At 21.1% G+C, this 20,897-nt stretch overlaps 5 protein-coding genes and 2 pseudogenes across 7 annotated transcripts; 5 read left to right on the plus strand and 2 right to left on the minus strand.

Moving 5' to 3' along the window:
- Position 1: 1 nt before the first annotated feature.
- On the plus strand, positions 2-1,466 carry PBANKA_0000101 (BIR protein; the record flags this gene model as incomplete). Its single annotated transcript, XM_034563708.1, has 2 exons — positions 2-850; positions 963-1,466. Coding segments are annotated over 2 exons (1,353 nt in total), but the record flags the coding sequence as incomplete, so codon positions are not given.
- Positions 1,467-3,141: 1,675 nt separating this feature from the next.
- PBANKA_0000201 lies at positions 3,142-3,563 on the minus strand (annotated as a pseudogene). The gene is given in 3 exon segments: positions 3,142-3,357; positions 3,488-3,496; positions 3,498-3,563. Coding segments are annotated over 3 exon segments (291 nt in total).
- Positions 3,564-5,518: 1,955 nt separating this feature from the next.
- Positions 5,519-6,295, minus strand: PBANKA_0000301 (fam-b protein; the record flags this gene model as incomplete). The annotated part of the gene is made up of 1 exon (XM_034563709.1): positions 5,519-6,295. The coding sequence occupies one exon, from the start codon at positions 6,293-6,295 to the stop codon at positions 5,519-5,521; it is 777 nt and encodes a 258-aa protein (XP_034424497.1).
- Positions 6,296-7,676: 1,381 nt separating this feature from the next.
- Positions 7,677-8,886, plus strand: PBANKA_0000401 (annotated as a pseudogene). Its single transcript is given in 4 exon segments — positions 7,677-7,802; positions 8,040-8,309; positions 8,312-8,572; positions 8,575-8,886. Coding segments are annotated over 4 exon segments (969 nt in total).
- Positions 8,887-11,313: 2,427 nt separating this feature from the next.
- Positions 11,314-12,359, plus strand: PBANKA_0000600 (BIR protein; the record flags this gene model as incomplete). The annotated part of the gene is made up of 3 exons (XM_034563710.1): positions 11,314-11,328; positions 11,448-12,185; positions 12,270-12,359. The coding sequence occupies 3 exons, from the start codon at positions 11,314-11,316 to the stop codon at positions 12,357-12,359; spliced, it is 843 nt and encodes a 280-aa protein (XP_034424498.1).
- A 2,607-nt stretch (positions 12,360-14,966) lies between these two features.
- Positions 14,967-16,089, plus strand: PBANKA_0000701 (BIR protein; the record flags this gene model as incomplete). The annotated part of the gene is made up of 3 exons (XM_034563711.1): positions 14,967-14,981; positions 15,089-15,913; positions 16,003-16,089. The coding sequence occupies 3 exons, from the start codon at positions 14,967-14,969 to the stop codon at positions 16,087-16,089; spliced, it is 927 nt and encodes a 308-aa protein (XP_034424499.1).
- Positions 16,090-18,407: 2,318 nt separating this feature from the next.
- Positions 18,408-19,512, plus strand: PBANKA_0000801 (BIR protein; the record flags this gene model as incomplete). Its single annotated transcript, XM_034563712.1, has 3 exons — positions 18,408-18,422; positions 18,555-19,361; positions 19,447-19,512. 3 exons carry the CDS (start codon positions 18,408-18,410, stop codon positions 19,510-19,512), a joined length of 888 nt encoding a protein of 295 aa, XP_034424500.1.
- Between the last annotated feature and the right edge of the window lie 1,385 nt (positions 19,513-20,897).

Genomic DNA, 20,897 nt, shown 5'->3' on the forward strand with positions numbered 1-20,897 from the left:
ACTACCGCATCCAGAATCACAACCACAGAAAGAATTAACACCACAAATAGAATTACCAACACAGACAGAATCATCACCACAGATAGAATCACAGCAGGGACCAGAACCACAACCAGAACAAGACTCAGAAACACAGTTAAAATCACAGGCAAATATAGAATCACAAGATAATGAGAATGTGATACAACCTGCATCTACACCAGAAAAATCATCGATGAACCATGAAACTATAAAAAAAATCACAGAAAAGGGACTTTTACATGATTTCTATAAACTGCATCTTTCATCTTTTTATAAAAACCTTACTTATTATGGACAGCGTTTATATGGAAGTACATCAACTAGCTTAACAAAAGGTTATTCTGCATTTAATGAGTTTGTTGATTATTTAATCACTCAACCAAATAAAGTAAATGTTACATTACCATCAGTTGATAATAACATTCAACCCAAAGACTCGGGAAGTGATTCGACTCCCTCTGATGATACATCAGAAACACTCTCCCTTTCATCGACACAAGCTAGTGACAAAAAAGCTGAAGGTGGAAGGCAAGAAAATAAACCTGGAGGTAAAGACCAAATAAATGAAACTGAAAGTGAAGGCAAAATAAGTAAAGCTGAAGAATCAATACCAAGTTTAACTCCTAAAGAGTCCACAGAGGTTTTTATCAATATAACATCTGATCAACAAATTGAAAAACTTCCTTCTAAAACCAAGGTAGATAAAATCAAGGTAGAAAAAGGCATATTTGAAATAGGATTTCCAGAAGGTGTATTTAAAGGATACAAATTAGTTGCATATTCAGTTATAATTATTGCTATACCCATTATTTTAGCACTTATGTATAAGGTAAATAGAAAGAAAATTATTAAATAAAAAATTAAAAAATACATATTACTACATATTTTGTGTATGCATAAAAAACAAATAACTATATATTTTTTTCATAATTTTATGTTAGTATTTTCCATTTGGATGTAGAAAGGAATTGAAGAAAAAAAAAAACATGAAAAAGGTTATAAATATGTTTGGTGTAAATGAAGCGACAAAAAGAGTTATAAACACAACTGATCGAAAAAAACAAGTGCAAATAATTATAAATTCATCTACTCAAAAAAAACAGAATAAAAAGTTTACAAATTCATCTACTCAAAAAAAGCAGGATGAAAGACTTACAAATTCATCTACTCAAAAAAAGCAGGATGAAAAGCTTACAAATTTATCTACTCAAAAAAAGCGGAATAAAAAGCTTAAAAATTCATCTACCCAAAAAAAACAGGATAAAAAGGTTACAAATTCATCTACTCAAAAAAAGAAGACTAAACAGTTTATAAATTCCATTTATTGGGAAAAATATCCATTATTAAATATACATAAACTTATGAAGACCGATTCTGTACCATTTGTTATTTTATTTTTGTTTATTTTTTATGTTTATAAAAAAAAAGGCTATTGTTTAGAATAATAAATATAATTAATAGTTTTTGTTTTGTGTCAAGATTCTTTGGATCTGACTTTAAATTCAAGGGTTTAAAATTCAGGGTTTATGGCTCAGGGTTGTGTAATATAAGAAGAAACGAGAAAAATAGATCATATTATATAAATATGTCTATAATAATTAATTTTGTTATTTGTTTAGTTTTTATTCTTAAAAAAAACAAAGAAAAGGCATTAGATAGAGAAATCACTTGAAAATACGGATTAGGAGTCTGATTTTCCCGATCTCCAATTTATAGATGAATTCGATCCAATGTTAATAGAAATTTCCAAAATACGTCAAACTAAATTAGATAAATCCTTTACCTGAGAAACCAATGGTATTATCGTTGATGAAGTGGCCGTATTTTTAAGAAGAGGAAATGAACACACATAAACAAGATAGTACCCCCTCCAATACCTAAGGCGGCTGAAAAACAAGAATTAAGGCCAATAAATGAAGAGGACTCAAGTAGGCTACACGAAGATGGAGAATTAGATGAAGAAGTTGCATCATATTTCGGAGATGGAGAAAATGAAAAATAAAATAAAACAATGGAATAAATAAAGGAAATATGAAGTAATATAGCCCTAAAAATAGTTATTGAAAAATCCCAATGAGCAAAAAGGGAAGCTATTATATATAATATATGGTTTTTATCGAATAATAATAGTAATAAGAAAACCATTAAATCTTACAAATGTTTCAAGTTATATACTTTTTTAATTAATTAAAATTATACATGTTTTTGTTTGCCTTTTTTAATTTTTAAAAGGGCGTTTTCTTATATTCATGCTAAACATATCCAATATTTTTTTTAGTAAGATTTGTTTTTGTACATACCATTTTTTTAATATGTTTAAGTTTTTTGTCATTTTTAATTACATTTGAATTCTATAAATATTTGGTGTGATTTTCATGTAAAATAGTACAATTAAATATGTTCCGAGTTTGTTATTTTTTTAAATTAGTAAACAATAAAACATATAATAGTAGCAATTTAATTTAGTGATTATGTCTTATACAATTTGATAGAATTACTATTCCCACTTAACTATGAAGAACCCAATTATGAATATAGGAATGTTATATATATTAATATTTTGTTCTAACGTTACGAAAAAAAAAATTTTATTTAAGTTATGCATATAAAAGACAATCATGAAAGAAAACTATGAATAAAAAACACATATATAATGGAGTCAAATGTGTTTTCATAAATATATATATTACCATAATACTATTGAATCAATTAATCAAATGTAGTGTATCTATGAAATTGTTTATAGCGTTATTCTATTAATACACTTAAAAGATGAAAATTTGTCTAATTTTACTTTCATTATATAAAATATAAACATATGTGTATATTATAAAACTATACGCATAAAAGTAATAAATACTATGATTATAGCAAACGTATTTATCGCATCCCAATTATTAATTATTTTCGGAACATTCTTTCACAAATTATATACAATAATGCAAATAAGTCGAAACATTTTCCATGTAGGTAAATATATAAGTCTTCTATTAACAATTTATAATAAATAAATTGTGTTTATTTTAACATTTATATAATCAACCAAAGCAACCACAGTAGTTGTTTGATTTTTTATAGCAATCGTTGTCATAATTCTCTTCATAATATGTTTTATCATATTCATAATATATATATAATACTCATGATCCTCTTCATAATATGTTTTATCATATTCATAATATATATATAACACTCATAATCATCTTTATCATCAATAGAATCGTTATTATTGTTATTATTTAATTGGGTTTTGCTTTTATATTCTGTACCATTTTTTTTGGTACTTCTCTTTATTTTTTTGATAGCACGAATGATTCTATTTCTTAATACAGATAACTTAGATCGACCATATAAGAGAATAAATATAATAATGTATATATGCGTTAATATATACGTCACAAAATGTAAATAACCACTATTATATAATTTTCTAAACATTAGTTTATATTTTGTTTTGATAACTCACTTTCTGTTCAGAGAAATGTATTGATACATCCAAAAGGACATACAAGACAATACAAACTAAATATCCTCTTATTCATTTTCTTATTAATAAAAAGTGTTTCCTTGAAGCAATACGCTTTAAATAATATATATGTTTTATTCTTTTTTAGTTTCCTTTTTATCTATTATTGTTGTAAAACAATAATTCTATTATTTAATATTAAATTATTAGAAATATGTTCTTATACAATTTGTTTAATTTTAATTTATATAAGCAAATTATTTGATATCTATGAAATTATATTATAATTATATATTGCTTCTATTTTAAAGCATCTACACATTTATAATCCTTCAATTATAATTTACCAAAATTTAATATTTTATTCTTACTTTAATATAATTTATTTTAAATGCATAAAAAAAATATATAACAATTTGTTCTAAATACATAAAACTGTATTTGTTCTATGCATTTTTTGTTTATTTGAACCATTATATTTAATATAGCAAAATTGTTTTTAATATTTAAAATACAAATAAATCAATGCACTGATTTATATCTATATAACATCATATAAATATATAATAACTGCTATCATCATAGACATAAACATACAATTGCGAAAAAATTTATATTTATGTTTTTTTCTAATAACCCATTTTAGTAAAGAATATATTATTTTAATTATAAACAAATAAGTTTATGTGACAAATTCAACCTAAAATATATTTTTTGCATATTTTTATATAAATAAGTCTTTAGTATAATTCAAAGGATCATTTAATAATATGTTTGATATTTTATAAACTTATATTTTTGCATGTCTACACCCAAATTTATATATGTTAATTATGGTAATAACATATTATATACATATATATTGTAAATCAATATATTCGAATATATGAAAAACAATTAACAAAAATTGTTGTTTGCATCTAAACGCGTTTTTATTTTTTACACTTCTCAAATGTTTAATATTATTTAATAATATTCTACATTTTATTTTTTTTCGTTTTTTTAAAATATAGTCTCCATAGATAGATATGTAACTATTTTATTTATATAATATATTTTTGAATATACAATGCGAAATATATTATTTCTATTAAAATCATATAAACTATTCATGTTTTCAAGTATACCTTGTATAAATCACAACGAATAATACATGTGAAACCAGAAAATGCAGTATATTTGATAAGAAATGCTTTATTTTGTCGTATTCATTAAATATATATTATAGTACCTTTAATAGATAAGCATTATATTGCCTTTATTTTTATAAATATTATTTAAATAAAATATAAATATAGCACATTAGTTATCATAGATCATTTCGTCATATGGAAAATATATTCTATATTTTTTATAAAAATAGGGTAAATGAGCCTTAACGTGGCTCCCATATATTGAATTCCTAATTATTTATACTAACAAATGAAATGGAATTTATTTATTATTGTTTGAATTATAAATTATCTTTTAAATACAAATACATATATTTTTAACACTAAAATAAAATTTAATTAAATTTATCATTACAAAGAATCGCCTTTTCTTTTATAAACAAGAAAAATTAATGAAAAATTAAATTAATAAATGGTACAGGGTCGGGCTACATAAGTTTTGGCATATTTAATAATGAAAATTTTTCTACATAAATGGAATTTATAGATTTTTTAGTCTATTTTTTTTGAGTAGATGAATTTGTAAACTTTTTATCCTGTTTTTTTTGAATAGATTAATTTATAACTGTCTTTTCAGTTTTCTTTCCAGAAAGTAAATTTATAAGCTTTTTCTTGTTTTTTTTCTCTTCGATTTTTTCCACATCCATAATATAAATACTAACATAAAAACAATAAAAATATATAGCTGTTTTCTTTTTTATGCATATACAAAATTTGCGTAATAGATATTTTTTAATTTTCTATTTAGTAGTTTTATTTTTATTTACCTTATACATAATAGCTAAAGTAATGGGTATTACAATAACTATAACTGAAAATGCAATTGATTTGTGTTCATTAAATATATATCTTGAAGATGCTATTTCCATATATCTTCTTTTACATTTATTGCAGAAGGGTGATGTTCAGTTCCTTGACCAGATGTTATATTGTTGGAACCGTCTGTGGGCTCTTTAATAGATGACTCTGGTTGTTTTACGTGTTTGGTCTTCAATTTTTTTATTTTATATTTCGATCTTTTTTTGAGTATCTTTATGAGTTTAAACAGCTTATTAATGGTGTATCCCGTTTTATGTACTGATAAAATAACAAATGGAATTGCGAACCCTCCTGAAATTAAACACAATAATACAACTGGAAGGATTAATGCATGATTCTTCACTAAACGTTTGAACGTTTCATCAAATTTTGAATTACACTTGACTATATTATAATTATTTCCTGAAATAACTTCATTATATTTTTTTTCAAAGTTATTAACATCTATATCCAAGATATGTTCACTATGTTTCAGTTCTTTTAAATTTTCACAACTTGATATAAGGAGATCTATATCCTTTTTTACTAGCCTTTTGTCTATATTTTGTTCCACTGCTATTTCATATTCCCTATTATTATCGTTTTCTTTTTTCGATATTTCTAACTCGCTCGTAATTTCATTAATGAATTCTCTCACATCCTCTATATCTTTTAATTTGGATGATGTATCACTATATTCAAAATTTGTTTGGTGAAAGTTTATAATTTGTTTAGTATATATGTTTTCTTCTCCATCATAATTGCCGTCATTATACTTATCCAAAATGCTCAAACTTGAATCATAAAAATCATTTATGTCTAAACTGGCGTCTTGCATGTTAGGACCTATTATTTCTAAAATTTATCGAATTTTTTTGAGAATATATTTTCTTCTCTTTTCTTATATCTTATTAATACTTCAAAGAAATAAAATTTATATTAGCATGGATTAATATATTTACATATCGTCAAGCTTATTGTTTCTTAAATTTAACGTAAATTTTTTATAAATACATATAATGATAATAATAATAATAATAAAACTAATCCTAATGATATTAATAATAAAACTAATCCTAATAATAATAATAATAAAACTAATCCTAATGATATTAATAATAATTATTATTATAAAAATTGTATTAAACGATTAATTAAATAATTATAACATATAATGAACAAAACGCTTTATATTATATATTAATTTTTAGTGATAGGTTTATTGTTTTCGACTAATTTATTATGAGACTGGTTATACTGAGAATTCATAATTATATAATATAGGCTTGCTAATTAAAAAAAATTATTAATAAATTTTAATAATGATGATGTTCTTTAACATTATTATATTCGCTTGTTACAAAAATAAAAATACCCAATTATTTATTATTTTGTAAATAATATTTTAAATTTTAAAAAATACATAGTAAACTAAATGAAAGTATACCATAAAAAACATTAAACGTGTTATTAATTTCTATAGAATTATATAAAAATTATATTATTCATCAAAAATATAATTAATAATTAAAAAATAATAACGATATTTTTTTTATTTATTAATATAACAATGAATAGAGACAATACAAAATATAACAATTTTTATTTTTAGTTATATAATTATCATTATATAAGAATTATGGAAAAAAGAAATATAATATATTAGCAAAATTTTCCAAAAATCAATATTTAAATAAATACACGTTTTTTATGTTAAAAATATAAAATTATCATCATAACAATTCCCCAGAAATGTAGATTTATTCGGCATTTCAATAGCATCTGGGGTTTTATTATGATTTCATGATATTACATATATATAATATTGAAATGATACTTTAGTTTATTTTAAAAAAAAATTTTATATGATCTTCTTGATATACTTTTTGTTTTCAATTGTTTAATTAAAAAAATGTTTATTTGTTAAGTATGCCCCAAAGCATCCATTTTTATAGTTCGATATAAAAACAAAAGAATCTAGATGCATTAAAAGAAAAAGATAACTTTTATTAATATAAAATACTTATTGTATAAACAAGATTGAAATGTGGCATTATAATTAAAATAACTTTGAGAAGGAATAATTAATGATATTTAAGTTTCTGACTATATATATACCTTTAGTTCAAGGAGACATTTTTTTTAAATATATATATAGAAAACTATAAATAAAGAAGCATGTATGTATATGTATAAACATTAAAATTTATTAAAAATAGCATTTCCACGTGGGTAAAATAATTAATTCCAAAAAGCAACACTCTAACCTCCAATATATCTCATATATATTCATCTATTTCTTTATTTTCCCTTCCATACCTTTATACAAAAAGATACTTTATTCGGTAATATATAAAATAAAAACGCCAAAAATATATATTTACATATGCTTGTATTTATTATACTTCATTACATATTTGTTTTTATATTCATATTTTTGTCCCCATTACCACCCTTTGCATAATTTATATAAACTTTTTCCTTTAGTAATATTACCATATATTTCATTTATAAGATCATTAAAAGAAAGAAAATATTCTTTCTATACATATTGTTTTTCTTTTTTCTAATATATTTCTTAGAACGTGAAGCATCGACTGAAAACATTTTTATTTATGCCCGAAAGCAAGATCATACAATGGAAACAAAAAGGAGAAAATAGTGATGAAGATCAATATAATAATGAAGAAAATAGCGAAAATGAATATACTGATGGTGAGATAACTGAAACAGAAGAACGTGAAGACAAGAATTTGATTGCTGGAACAAATTCCAATAAGTCTCCAAAAAATGTATCAGTAAATAATGATACAACACGTTTAGACAAAACTGGGGGGAAAATTAGTGTTATTTCTTTGATAAAAAAAAAACTTCTTATAGAAAGTTAACAGAATATTGGAAAAGAAGAAGATGGAAAAAATATTTAAAGAAAGTTGACAATGAATGGCAACTATTAAATTTAGGCATTGAAAATGTAATTAAAAAAATGATAGAAAGAAACAATGCTGAATTAGAAAAATGGGAAACCCAGCAAGCACATAAATGGCTCCACTCAAATAATTTATATGCACAATATGCTTTATTATATAAAAAAATAAGTACAGATATCATATAAATATGCCTTCAATCGTAACGAATACCATGTGTAGCAAAAAAAAACTAATATTGAAAAAAAAGCAATGGAATAATTGGGTACGAATAAAAGAAGATCACTATATTTATAATATTGAAATTTTATGTAATAAAGAAAAAAATGCTTACAAAAAGTCTATTATTAAATGGATAAATGATATTGCTGACAATTTTGTTAAGAACCCTCAGTTACGTTTATGGATTGAACAACAAGTTAAGCCTTTCCCACGTAAAAAATTATTAAAAGGATCAAAAGTAAAAAGTATCGAAAGTTCTAATATTGAAATAAATGCATAATATAGTATCTGTATTCCCCACACGGTGGCAAACATATATACTCATATATTTATTAATCAAACTAAAAGAAAATTTTAAATAGCCCATAGAAACTTTAATTATTCAAAATTTTTTTTAAATGCACGTTAAAATCTACAATTTGTTCACGGTGCATATATATATCAATCAGAAATATAGGAAGTTCATTCACATTTTCGCTAAAATATTAAACATTAAAAAAAATTCACAAGTAAAAAATGCAAAGTTTATCAATACACATATATTTTTATGTACTGAAATTAATTTTTCATATAACTTATTTCCTTATAAATTTATTTATCTAATATATATTTTTTATAGTTTGTGATCAATATAATTGATTCCCCCTTAATTCGTTGCAAACATGTTCTATTTTATTTGTTCATATCGATATAATATGGTTAAAGTAAAATATTTATATTGTATATATTAATATAGATATTGACTATATATTAATTCATATTATGATATATCATAATTATTTATTATATAAGATTTTTTAACCCGGAGTTATATTGAATTATGCATAACACAATATGTTTCTTTATTTGATGAAACATTTTATTTAATAAATCTTATTATTTATATCATATTTATTTTGATTTAAATCGTGTTATTCAACTGAACTGTAATAATAAATATTAATAAAATATAGATCGAGAATCAACAATGTAACATAATCTATAAAATATTATTATGCTTCTAACATTTTTTGTAATACATAAAAAATTGAACTATATATAATATTTTTTAAGTTTTAATTGTAGTTATTATTCTCTTTTTGTATTTTATATTTATATTAATAGAAATTGATTTATACGCCATAATTTATTTATCATAAGGTATAATAATAGATTAATCACTATTAATTTGTAAGTTTTAATGATATGATGTATATATAAATTATATTTTAAAATAGTTAAAAAATAAAATATAAGTATATTAATAAAATTTAATGTTATAGTTATAGTAATTATAAATAATATGATAGATAACATGCGTTATTATTATATGACTATACATATAAACTAATAAAATACTCTACCAATAACTAATATTGAAATATTATTTTATTGTGAAACCTTCATATAATTAAACATTAATATTATCGAAAAAACACATAATAATGCATTATAAAGGTATCAATGTTATATATTTTTGTTAAAGATTCAATTTGGGATATGTGATTTTATATTATAAAAATTTGGATCCATGGAGAAAATGATGAAGACTCAATTCATGTTAATTGCCATTTTATTATTCCATATTAACTTGTATTATATTATTAGTTTTTATTGAATAATAATTTTTTAATCTAAAACAACATTATTTTACCATAGAATTAATAACATATAGAATTTTTAATAAATTAGTTGAACGTATATGCATTAATAACTATAACAATAGAATATATAAAATAAAAATGAACTGTGCAAAACATTTAGCGAATATTTATCTAAATTTATATAGTAAAAGAGAAAATATATCTTATCTCTCTTCTCTTAAAATGCAATATAACAACCTAATTAAACATAACTTTATATTATACTTTAAAATTTGCATCAATACTTATTTATGTGTTAATATTTACTAAGCATTTTTTTAAAAATAATATGCATTCAAATACTTGTTTAAGCTTATAAATACTGGTCCAGTGCTAATTGTTATTTTAAATAATGTAAAAGATGGGAAAATATATAATAAAATTATCCAACAGAGAATACTTCTAAATTGGGATATGCAGCAATAAAAATAAAGTTATTTAACGCATTAAAATTATTTTTTAATTTATCTATATTAAATACAAATAATATAAATTTAAATAATTTGTATAGAAAATGAGGCATGTAACTAAATTTGAAAATGCTATTATTTTAGAAAAAACTATAATATATATTATAAGAAACAAGTATACACAAATTTAATATATTTAAAAAATCACTATTTATATATTTTAAGAATTCTAATAATAATAACTTTCTTAATTTTTTGTATTTGTGTAGTATTTGAGTTTTATGACGTTGTTTGTGTTCTATATTAAAGCATATGTATAAGTATATATTTGTTAAATTCATTATAAAAGTATATCTATTTTTATAATAAAGTTATACCAAGTGTTAGTAAGAATAGTATTTTTTGTATAAAATTCATCATATATACATATGGCAAAAGTGTATAAGCAACCTTCTATTTAAGGTAATTTATCTAACTGCCATAAAATAAGTATATTATAATTTTAGTAATACTAATGTATTATTATTTTACATGAAGTTAAAATTAAGAATAATATGTCTAACGAAAGATAATTTATATTTAAAGATCTTGAGTAAATATACCATATATTCTATACAATATATATAAACAACATCCCCCCGCATAATCTCCAAATTATAACAGAATTTCATTATAATGTCTTTTAGAGTGGTATATATATTTTTTTTTATATTATTCGTATGTTGCATTCCTACAAATTATATTAATTTTAATTTTAGTAACATTTATATTAATACATTTTTTGTTTAATTCGTAAAATATATTCGTAGTGTGATATAATTAGTGCGATTGATAATTTTGCTAATGATCCGAAAAACCAGGGAGGACATAATTCTATTGGTTATTCTAAGTATTATTGCCCTGATAATAACTGTGATACTGATGTCAAAAAAGTTATTTCTACTTTTATATTCTTAGTAACTTTATTGAATGGTGCTGATAATTATGAAAATTTAGAGATTGATAAAATGGTTGAATATGCTATTTTATGGTTAAGTTATAAACTAAATCAAAAAACACAAAATGGAAACACCAAATTATACGATTTTTATACTGAACATATAAAAACAAATAGTAAATATAATGAACATATAACTAATAGTTTTAAGATTAATAAGGATGTTATAGAAAAAAAAATAAAATCGATGAATATGAATATTAAAGATATATCTAATTTTTATGATTCATTTAAATCATTATGTAATATGTATGTTGAAGTTGATGCAAACCACCTATGCATGACATGTTTAAAAAATGCTGGAGCATTTTTTGAAAACTGTGAAAAACTTAAAAATACTTTGAATATTACTAAAGGAAGTTCTTATTCACAACTATGGTATAGTTTATCAAATGATTATGATAAATTTAAAGATAAATATAATAGTGTTAAGTGTAGTGATATCCCATCACTTGTAGCTTGTCCACCAAGTCCAGTAACAAAAAATACACTAATTTCAACTGCAATTATATTTTTTGCAGCATCAATTTTATTGGGAGTTTATTATAAGGTAAATAATAAGGAATTAAAAAAAAATACTATATATATGTAAACATTAACAAACAACCGTACGCTTCTTAACATTTTATATTAGCATTCGTTATTTGGATTTCGGAGAAAAGTTCAAAAAAATTTAAGAAAAAAGCTAAAATCATTAAGAAGAAAATGGATAATTAGTATATGATTCGAAGAGAGTGACAATTTAAGAATAATAATAATTATTTATATATTTTAGGAAACTGTCTATTAGGAAGTAATTTTTGCATAATTGTTATATAGCTTTTATGTTGTGGGTCAGGGTTATCTTTGTGGAACCCATGTTTAGGGTTAAAGTTAAGTATTATATTGCATTTGATTTTTTATAATTTGAATACTAATTAAATATATATTTCATTCTGTATGTTTAATAATGAGAAGTCCAAATATGCAACCACAAAGGATACTTCCATTAATATGAAAAGGGTCACATTACATTTTTTCATAGAGTATAATATATATAATAAGTGTTCATTCTGATTTAATATGATTAAAATAAAATGTCTATATTGCATATATTAATTCATATTATGATATATCATAATTATTTATTATATAAAGCTTATTAATATGTGACTATATTGAATTATATATAACACAATGTTTCTTTATTTGATGAAAATATTATTTAGTAAAACTTATAATTTGTATCATATTTGTTTTAATTTAAATCATATTTGTTTTAATTTAAATCATATTATCAAACTGAACTGTAATAATATATATTCATAAAATATAAATGCATGAAATATCAATCGAGAATCGAGAATCGACAATATAACATTGTCTATAAAATATTATTATGCTTCTAACATTTTTTGAAGTTGTAATTGTAGTTACTATTATCTTTTTTATTTCCTATAAATTTGTATTACAATTAATTAGTACTAATAAAAGTTGATTTATGCGCCATAATTTATTTATAATAAGGTATAATAATATATTAATCACTATTAATTTATAAATTTGATAGTTTTGAGGTATAAATAAATTATATTTTAAAATAGTTAAAATATTAATAAAATTTAATGTTGTAATACTTATAAACAATTTGGTATATAAAATTAGCGTTGTTGTACTAATATATATAATATTGTATCAATGACCAAGCAAAGAAATATGTTAAATTTTGGAAATATATACAATTATATATTAATGCAAAGTATATAGAACAGGTATGTAATAATTAGCTTAATTTAACTAATATTATTTTTATTATGTTACTATATATATATAAAATACAAATATATAATTTAAATATATTGTTATTACAAAATAATATATGTTCTAAAATACTTAATTTAAAAACTATGAAACGCGGGAATATTATACATTGATTTAAAGTATTTTCATTAAGCGCACTAATTATTCCGACGTACTATACAATGATATAGCACTGACAATAGATAAACGTATTAAATACGAACAAATCATTAAATTAATTTGATTCGGATACATTGATATATATTATTAAGCTTGTAATAAGATTAAAATTATATGCGCAAAACATCAAATGAAATATTATAACACTTATTTAAGTAAGATTTAATGCGATGACATTAGACTAACACTATCAAGCAAAATAATATTAATAATTATAGTCTTCTTAAAAATAATTTTTTTCATCATAAAACTAAATATAGTTTATTATAAAATATAAGAGCAAATTATATATTTAGAAAATAATTCTAAGCCATTTTTAATTTATACATTAATTGAAAGTTTGAATGGTAAAAAATATAATTAAACTATGTAGAATATGTAAATCTTATATGGATACATCATTGTCTTAAAAAAGCATAATTCCCTTATCTCTCCTCTCAAAGTGCAATATACCAACCTAATTACGCAAAGTTTTCTATTATACTTAAAAATTTACATCAATACTTATTTGTTTATTAATATTTAATATTTACTAAGTATTATTTTAAAAACAATATACATTAAAAGACTTATTTAAGCTTATAAATAACATAGTAAATACAGTTTCAGTGCTAATTCTCGTTTTAAACCGTGGAAAAGATGTGCAAAATATATTATAAAATTATCCAATAAGGAATATTTCTAAATTAAAGTATATAGGAATACAAATAATGTTATAAGACTCATTAAAATGAATTATTAATTTATCTACATTAAATAAAAATAATATTATAATTATGTAATTTGCATAGAAAATGGAACATTCAACTTAATTTGTAAATGTTATAATTTTAATAAAATATTGGTATATATTATAAGAAACAAGTATATAAATATTTAATATATTTTAAAAAAATTATATTTATATACTTTTAAAGATTATAGTAATAATAACTTTTTTAATTTTTTATATTTTTGCAGTATTTAAGTTTTAGGATATTGTCTATGTTCTATATTAAATCATATGTATAAGAAAATATATTATAAATTTATTATAAAAGTATATTAATTTTTATAATAATGCTCATATGAGTGTTATTAAGTATAAAAATTTATTCAAAATTGTATTATATATACATATGATAAAACATGTATTAAACACCCTAAAACAAGGTAATTTATCTAACTATCATAACAAAAATATAATATTCTTTTAGTAATAATATTATATTATTATTACATATTAATTTTAAATTGAAATTAATAATAATAAAAATATTTTTATCTACAGATAATTGCTATATATAGGGTTAAATAATTGTATTACCTATTTTAGTATATATATAATATGATATCCCCTTAACCTAGAAATCATAAATTATATTACATCACAATGGATGATGCTCTAGTATATACACTTTTTTATATTATATTTCCTATAAACTTCATTAAGTTTTATTTTAATATCATTTTCTTAATACATATTTTTACCATTTTTTTTAAATGGTTTCTTAGTGTCAAAACTTTGATGTTTTGATGAAGTATTTACCTGCTGAATTAGGCGGAACCGCAAATTTTGAATTTAAACAAATTACAAATTTCGATAAGTACTGCCCTAATGGAGACTGCAATACTAATCTCGAAAAAATTACAATTGGATTTTTATGGTTACTTGAACAATGTTTTTCTACACCCATAAATAAAAATCATAATGAAAACAATACTAATGCATATTTTATATATGTTGTATTATGGTTAAGTTACAAATTAAATCAAATAACAGGCCAAAATTTCACTAAAATAAACGATTTTTATACTAATCAAGTAAATAATAGTGGTAAATATAGTAAATTTATAAGTGATTCCAATAGATATACAAATATTAAGGAATTCATAGAGAAACAAAAAGATTTGTTGAATATTAATATTGAAGATCTTTCTAAATTTTATGATGCATCCAAATTAATATGTAGTATGTATGGTAATTATGCAATGAATAATAATAACAAACTGTCAAATAATGCTACTAGTTTTGTTAACACATATACAGAGCTTAACAATAACTATAATACTAAAGGTACCGCATATAGTCAAATACTGTCTGCCTTATCAACTGATTATAATAATTTAAAAAATAAATGTAGCAATATTCCAACCCTTTCAGAGATAAACACATCAAAAAATACTGTAGAAACTTCTGATCAAAGTCCTGAACAAAGTGTACAAATATTAGAACATATTTCTGAAGTTACATCATCAAGTTCGTCGATAGGAAACAAATTATTTACAGTTTTATCGATATTTGGTGCAATAGCATTTTTTTTAGGAATTTCTTATAAGGTAAATAATAAGGAATTAAAAAAATATTTTCATTATATATATGCAAGCATTAACAAAAATACCATACGCTTCTTAACGTTTTATATTAGTATTCGTTATTTGGACGTCGGAAACGATCTCAAAAACAATATTTAAGAGAAAAAATAAAAAATATAAAGAAGAGAATGAATCATTAATATATGATTCGAAAAGAATGACTATTTCAGGAATAGTAATAATGATTTATATATTTTAAGAAACTGTATTTAGAAATAAGTAATTTTGGATCATAATTTTTATATAGTTTTTATGTTGTGGGTTAGGGTTAAATGTTATATTGTATTTAACTATTTATAATTGAACACTAATTAAATATATATACAATATCCGTATTCTTAATATCGAGAAGTAGTTCAAAAGACCAAATATGCAACTCAAAAGTGGATATAACCATTAATGCAAAAGGGGTTGTATAACATATTTTCAATAAAGCATAATATATACAATTGAGTGTTCATTCCGATTTAATATGATTAAAATAAAATATCTATATTGCATATATTAATATAGATATTGACTATATATGAATTCATATTATTCTATATGACAATTGTCTATTATATAAAACTTGCTAATCAGAAACTACATTGAATTATGCATATCATAATATGTTTCTTTATTTGATGAAAATTTTATTTAATAAAACATATGATTTATATCATATTTATTTTGATTTAAACCGTGTTATTCAATTGAACTGTAATCAAATAGATTCATAAAATATCGATCGATATTCGGTAATACAACGTTATCTATAAAAATCATTTTATGCATCTAACATTTTAGTAATACATAAAAAATGCACTATAGATATATTATAATAAATTTATAAATTATAAATATATATAATACTCATTTTTTTCATTTCAATACTTTGCATTTATGCTAATGTTCTAATTTATATTGATAGGGATAGTTATATATATATATTAATTTATTTATCATAAGGTATAATAATAGAGTAATCATTATTAATTTTAAATTTTAAAGATTTGAGGTATAAATAAATTATATTTAAAATAGTTAAAAAATAAAAAATAAGCATATTAATAAAATTACATATTTTGTTTTAACAATTATAAATAATATGGTCGATATAATGTATTATTATTATATGCCTATATATATAATCTAATAAAATACTCTACTAATAACTAATATTAAATATTAATTTTATCGAAAAGACACATAACAATACATTATAATGATATAATTTTTATATATTTGTTAAATATCCAAATTGGAATATGTGATTTTATATTATAAAAAACTGGATAAATGAAGAAAGTGTTAAAGACACAATTAATGTTAAATGCCATTTTATTATTCCATATTAACGCGTATTATATTATCATTATGTTACCATAGAATTAATAAAATATAAAATTTTTAATAAATAATTTGAATGTATATACATTGATAACTATAACAATAAAATATATAAGATAAAAATGAACAATGCAAAACAGTTAACGAATATTTATATAAATTTATATATTAAAAGAGCAAATATATCTTATCTCTCTCCTCTTGAAGGGCAATATAACAACCTAATTAAAGAGTGTTTTCTATTATACTTTAAAATTTACATCAATAGTTATTCATGTATTAATATTTACTATATATTATTTTAAAAACTATTTACATTTAAAGGCTTATTTAAACTTATAAATATAGGTTCAGTGCTAATTGTCGTTTTAAACCGTGGAAAAGATGTGCAAAATATGTTATAAAATTACCAAATAAGGTATATTTCTAAATTGATGTACGTATTAATAAAATTAGAGCTATTGAATTTATTAAAATGGATTATGAATTTATCCATATTAAATAAAAATAATATTAAAATTATGTATATGCAATTAAAAAAGGTAACAATGGAGCTTATTTTGTAAATGCTATAGTTTTAATAAAATATTGGTATATAGTATTAGAAACAACTATATAAATATTTAATATATTTTAAAAACGATTATTTATATACTTTTAAGGATTATAATAATAATAGTATTTTATATTTTTTAAATTTATACAGTATTTAAGTTTTAGAAAGGCAATCATTAAAAAATAAGATATAAATATATTCCTTTTCTATGTTCAAGCATACTTTAAATTCTTTATAAAAGTATATTAATTTTTATAATAAATTTATACCAGATGTTAATGTGAGTAGCATTTTTTGTATAAAATTCATTATATATATATTTAATTAAATGTATTAAGTGGCCCTCTAAGGTAATTTAGCTAATTATAACAAACAGGAATAGAACGTTTCTTTACTAATAATATTGTTTTATTAAGTATAATAATTTAATTAATAAAAAGTTATAATATATTTAACTACAAACAGTTGTTATATATAGGATTAAAGTATTTGCGTCACATATTGGGGGTAGCGTAGATAAAACAGCATGATTCTACCCAATTTACAAATCAAAAATAAAATTTGTTCACAATGAATAAGGATGTGGTATATGCATTTTTTAATACTAATAATTTCCTTTACATTTTTTGATATTGTATTATATATATCATTAAACTTTATTTTAATAAAATTTTCAACAATGCATATTTATAATAATTTTTTTAAACGTTTATTTAGTGTAGTAACTTCCTTTATCTAACGACGAATTTAAAATATGATTCGAGTAATAAAAACTATCAAATTATTAATGGTGATCATTTGAAAAAGCATTGTGATAACGAAAATTGTGGGAGTGATCTCGAAAAAATTAGTGCTGGATGTTTATATTTTTTTAATGAATTCTTTGGGAGTTCTTCTGTGTTTGAGTCGGTTGCAAAAAATAACATCAATATTGTTGATTACATTATAATATGGTTAAGTTATATGTTAAACCTAAAGGAAAATGAAGGAAGCGAAAGTCTAACTTATTTTAATAATATATATATAAATAATGATAAGTATAAAAATTCTATAACTTATATTAAGGATTATAATAATTATAAGGATCTTATAGATAAAAATCATGATTTGACGAAAGTGGATATTAAAGATATATCTAAATTTTATGATGCATTTAAAACATTATGTGAAATGTATACTGCATTTGATGAGGACACGTCAAATTGCACAAAATGTTCGGAAAAAGCTAATCAATTTGTTCAAAAATATAAAGAACTTAATAATAATAAAGGCAGTTCCTATAATAAAATATTGTCTACATTATCAACTGATTATAATAATTTAAAAAATAAATGTAGCAATATTGCATCTTTTCCAGAGATAAACACATCAACAAATATTGAAAAAAGTCCTGAACAAGCTTCTGTACAAAATTCTGCACAAACATCTGAAGTTACATCATTAAGTTCGTCGATAGGAAACAAATTAATTCCAGTTTTATCGATATTTGGTGCAATAGCATTTTTTTTAGGAATTGGATATAAGGTAAATAATAAGCCAATTAAAATATATTCAACAAGTAATTTATGAATATAAGTAAATTATACATTTTTTTAAATTTTTATATTAGTATTCATTATTTAAGTCTCGAAAACGATCTCGAAAACAGCATTTAAGAGAAAGGCCAAAAAAATAAAGAAGAAACTGGACAATTAATATAAGATTCGAAAAGAGTGACAAGTTCAGGAATAGTAATAATGATTGATATATGTTAAGAAATTGTCTATTTCGAAGTAATTTTTTACCATAATTTTTATATAGTTTTTATGTTATGGGTTAGGGTTATGTTTATGGGATCCACATTTGGGTTATAGTTAAGTATTACATTGCATTTAATTTTGTATAATTTGAACACTAATTAAACATATATACTATATCCGTATGTTTAATCTCGAGCTGAAGCCTAAATATGCAACCCAAAAGTGGATATAACCATTAATGTAAAAGGGGCTGTATAACATATTTTCCATAAATTATAATATATATAATTGAGTGTTCATGCCTATTTAATATGATTAAAAAAAATGTCTATATTGTATATATTAATATAGATATTGACTATATATGAAGTCGTATTATGGAATACCATAATTTCCTATTATATAAAGCTTGTTACCCCAGAGCTATATTGAATTATATATATTATAATATGTTTCTTTATTTGATGAACATTTTATTTAGTAAAACTTACAACTTGTATCATATTTATGTTGATTCAAATCGCATTTTTATAACCGAACAGTATAATATTATTATATATGAAGGTATAAATTATAATTATATTCATTTGGTACAATTGTCTACACTACAATATATATTCATATTAATATGTGTTTTTAAGATTAATTAAACATATTACCAATATATAATAAATATTCATGATTCATAAAATATAGATTCATAAAATATCGATCGATATTCGACAATACAACGTTATTTATAAAAGGTATTTTATGCATCTAACATTTTAGTAATACATAAAAAATAGACTATAAATGTATATATAATAAATTTATAAATTATAAATATATATAATACTCACTTTTTTCATATAAGCAATTTACATTTATGTTAAAATTATAATTTATATTGATATAAATAGTTCTCTATATGTTAATTTATTTACTATAAAGGTATAATAATATATTAATCAGTATTAGTTTTTAAACATTATATTTTTGAGGTATATATAATTGGAAAAATATATTTAAAATAGTTAAAAAATAAAATATAAATATATTAATAAAATTTAATGTTGTAATACTTATAAACAATTTGGTATATAAAATTAGCGTTGTTGTACTAATATATATAATATTGTATCAACGACCAAACACACAAATATGTTAAATTTGGGAAGCATATACAAATATATATTAATGTAAATTATATAGAAAAGGTATGAAATAATTAATTTTAACTAATAATATTTTTATTATGTTACTATATATATATAAAATCACAAATATATTGTTATTGCTAAATAATATGTTCTAAAATACTTAATTTAAAAACTATGAA

This window comes from Plasmodium berghei (genome assembly GCF_900002375.2).
Source record: "Plasmodium berghei ANKA genome assembly, contig: PbANKA_00_1, whole genome shotgun sequence".
Taxonomy (NCBI): Eukaryota; Apicomplexa; class Aconoidasida; order Haemosporida; family Plasmodiidae; genus Plasmodium; species Plasmodium berghei.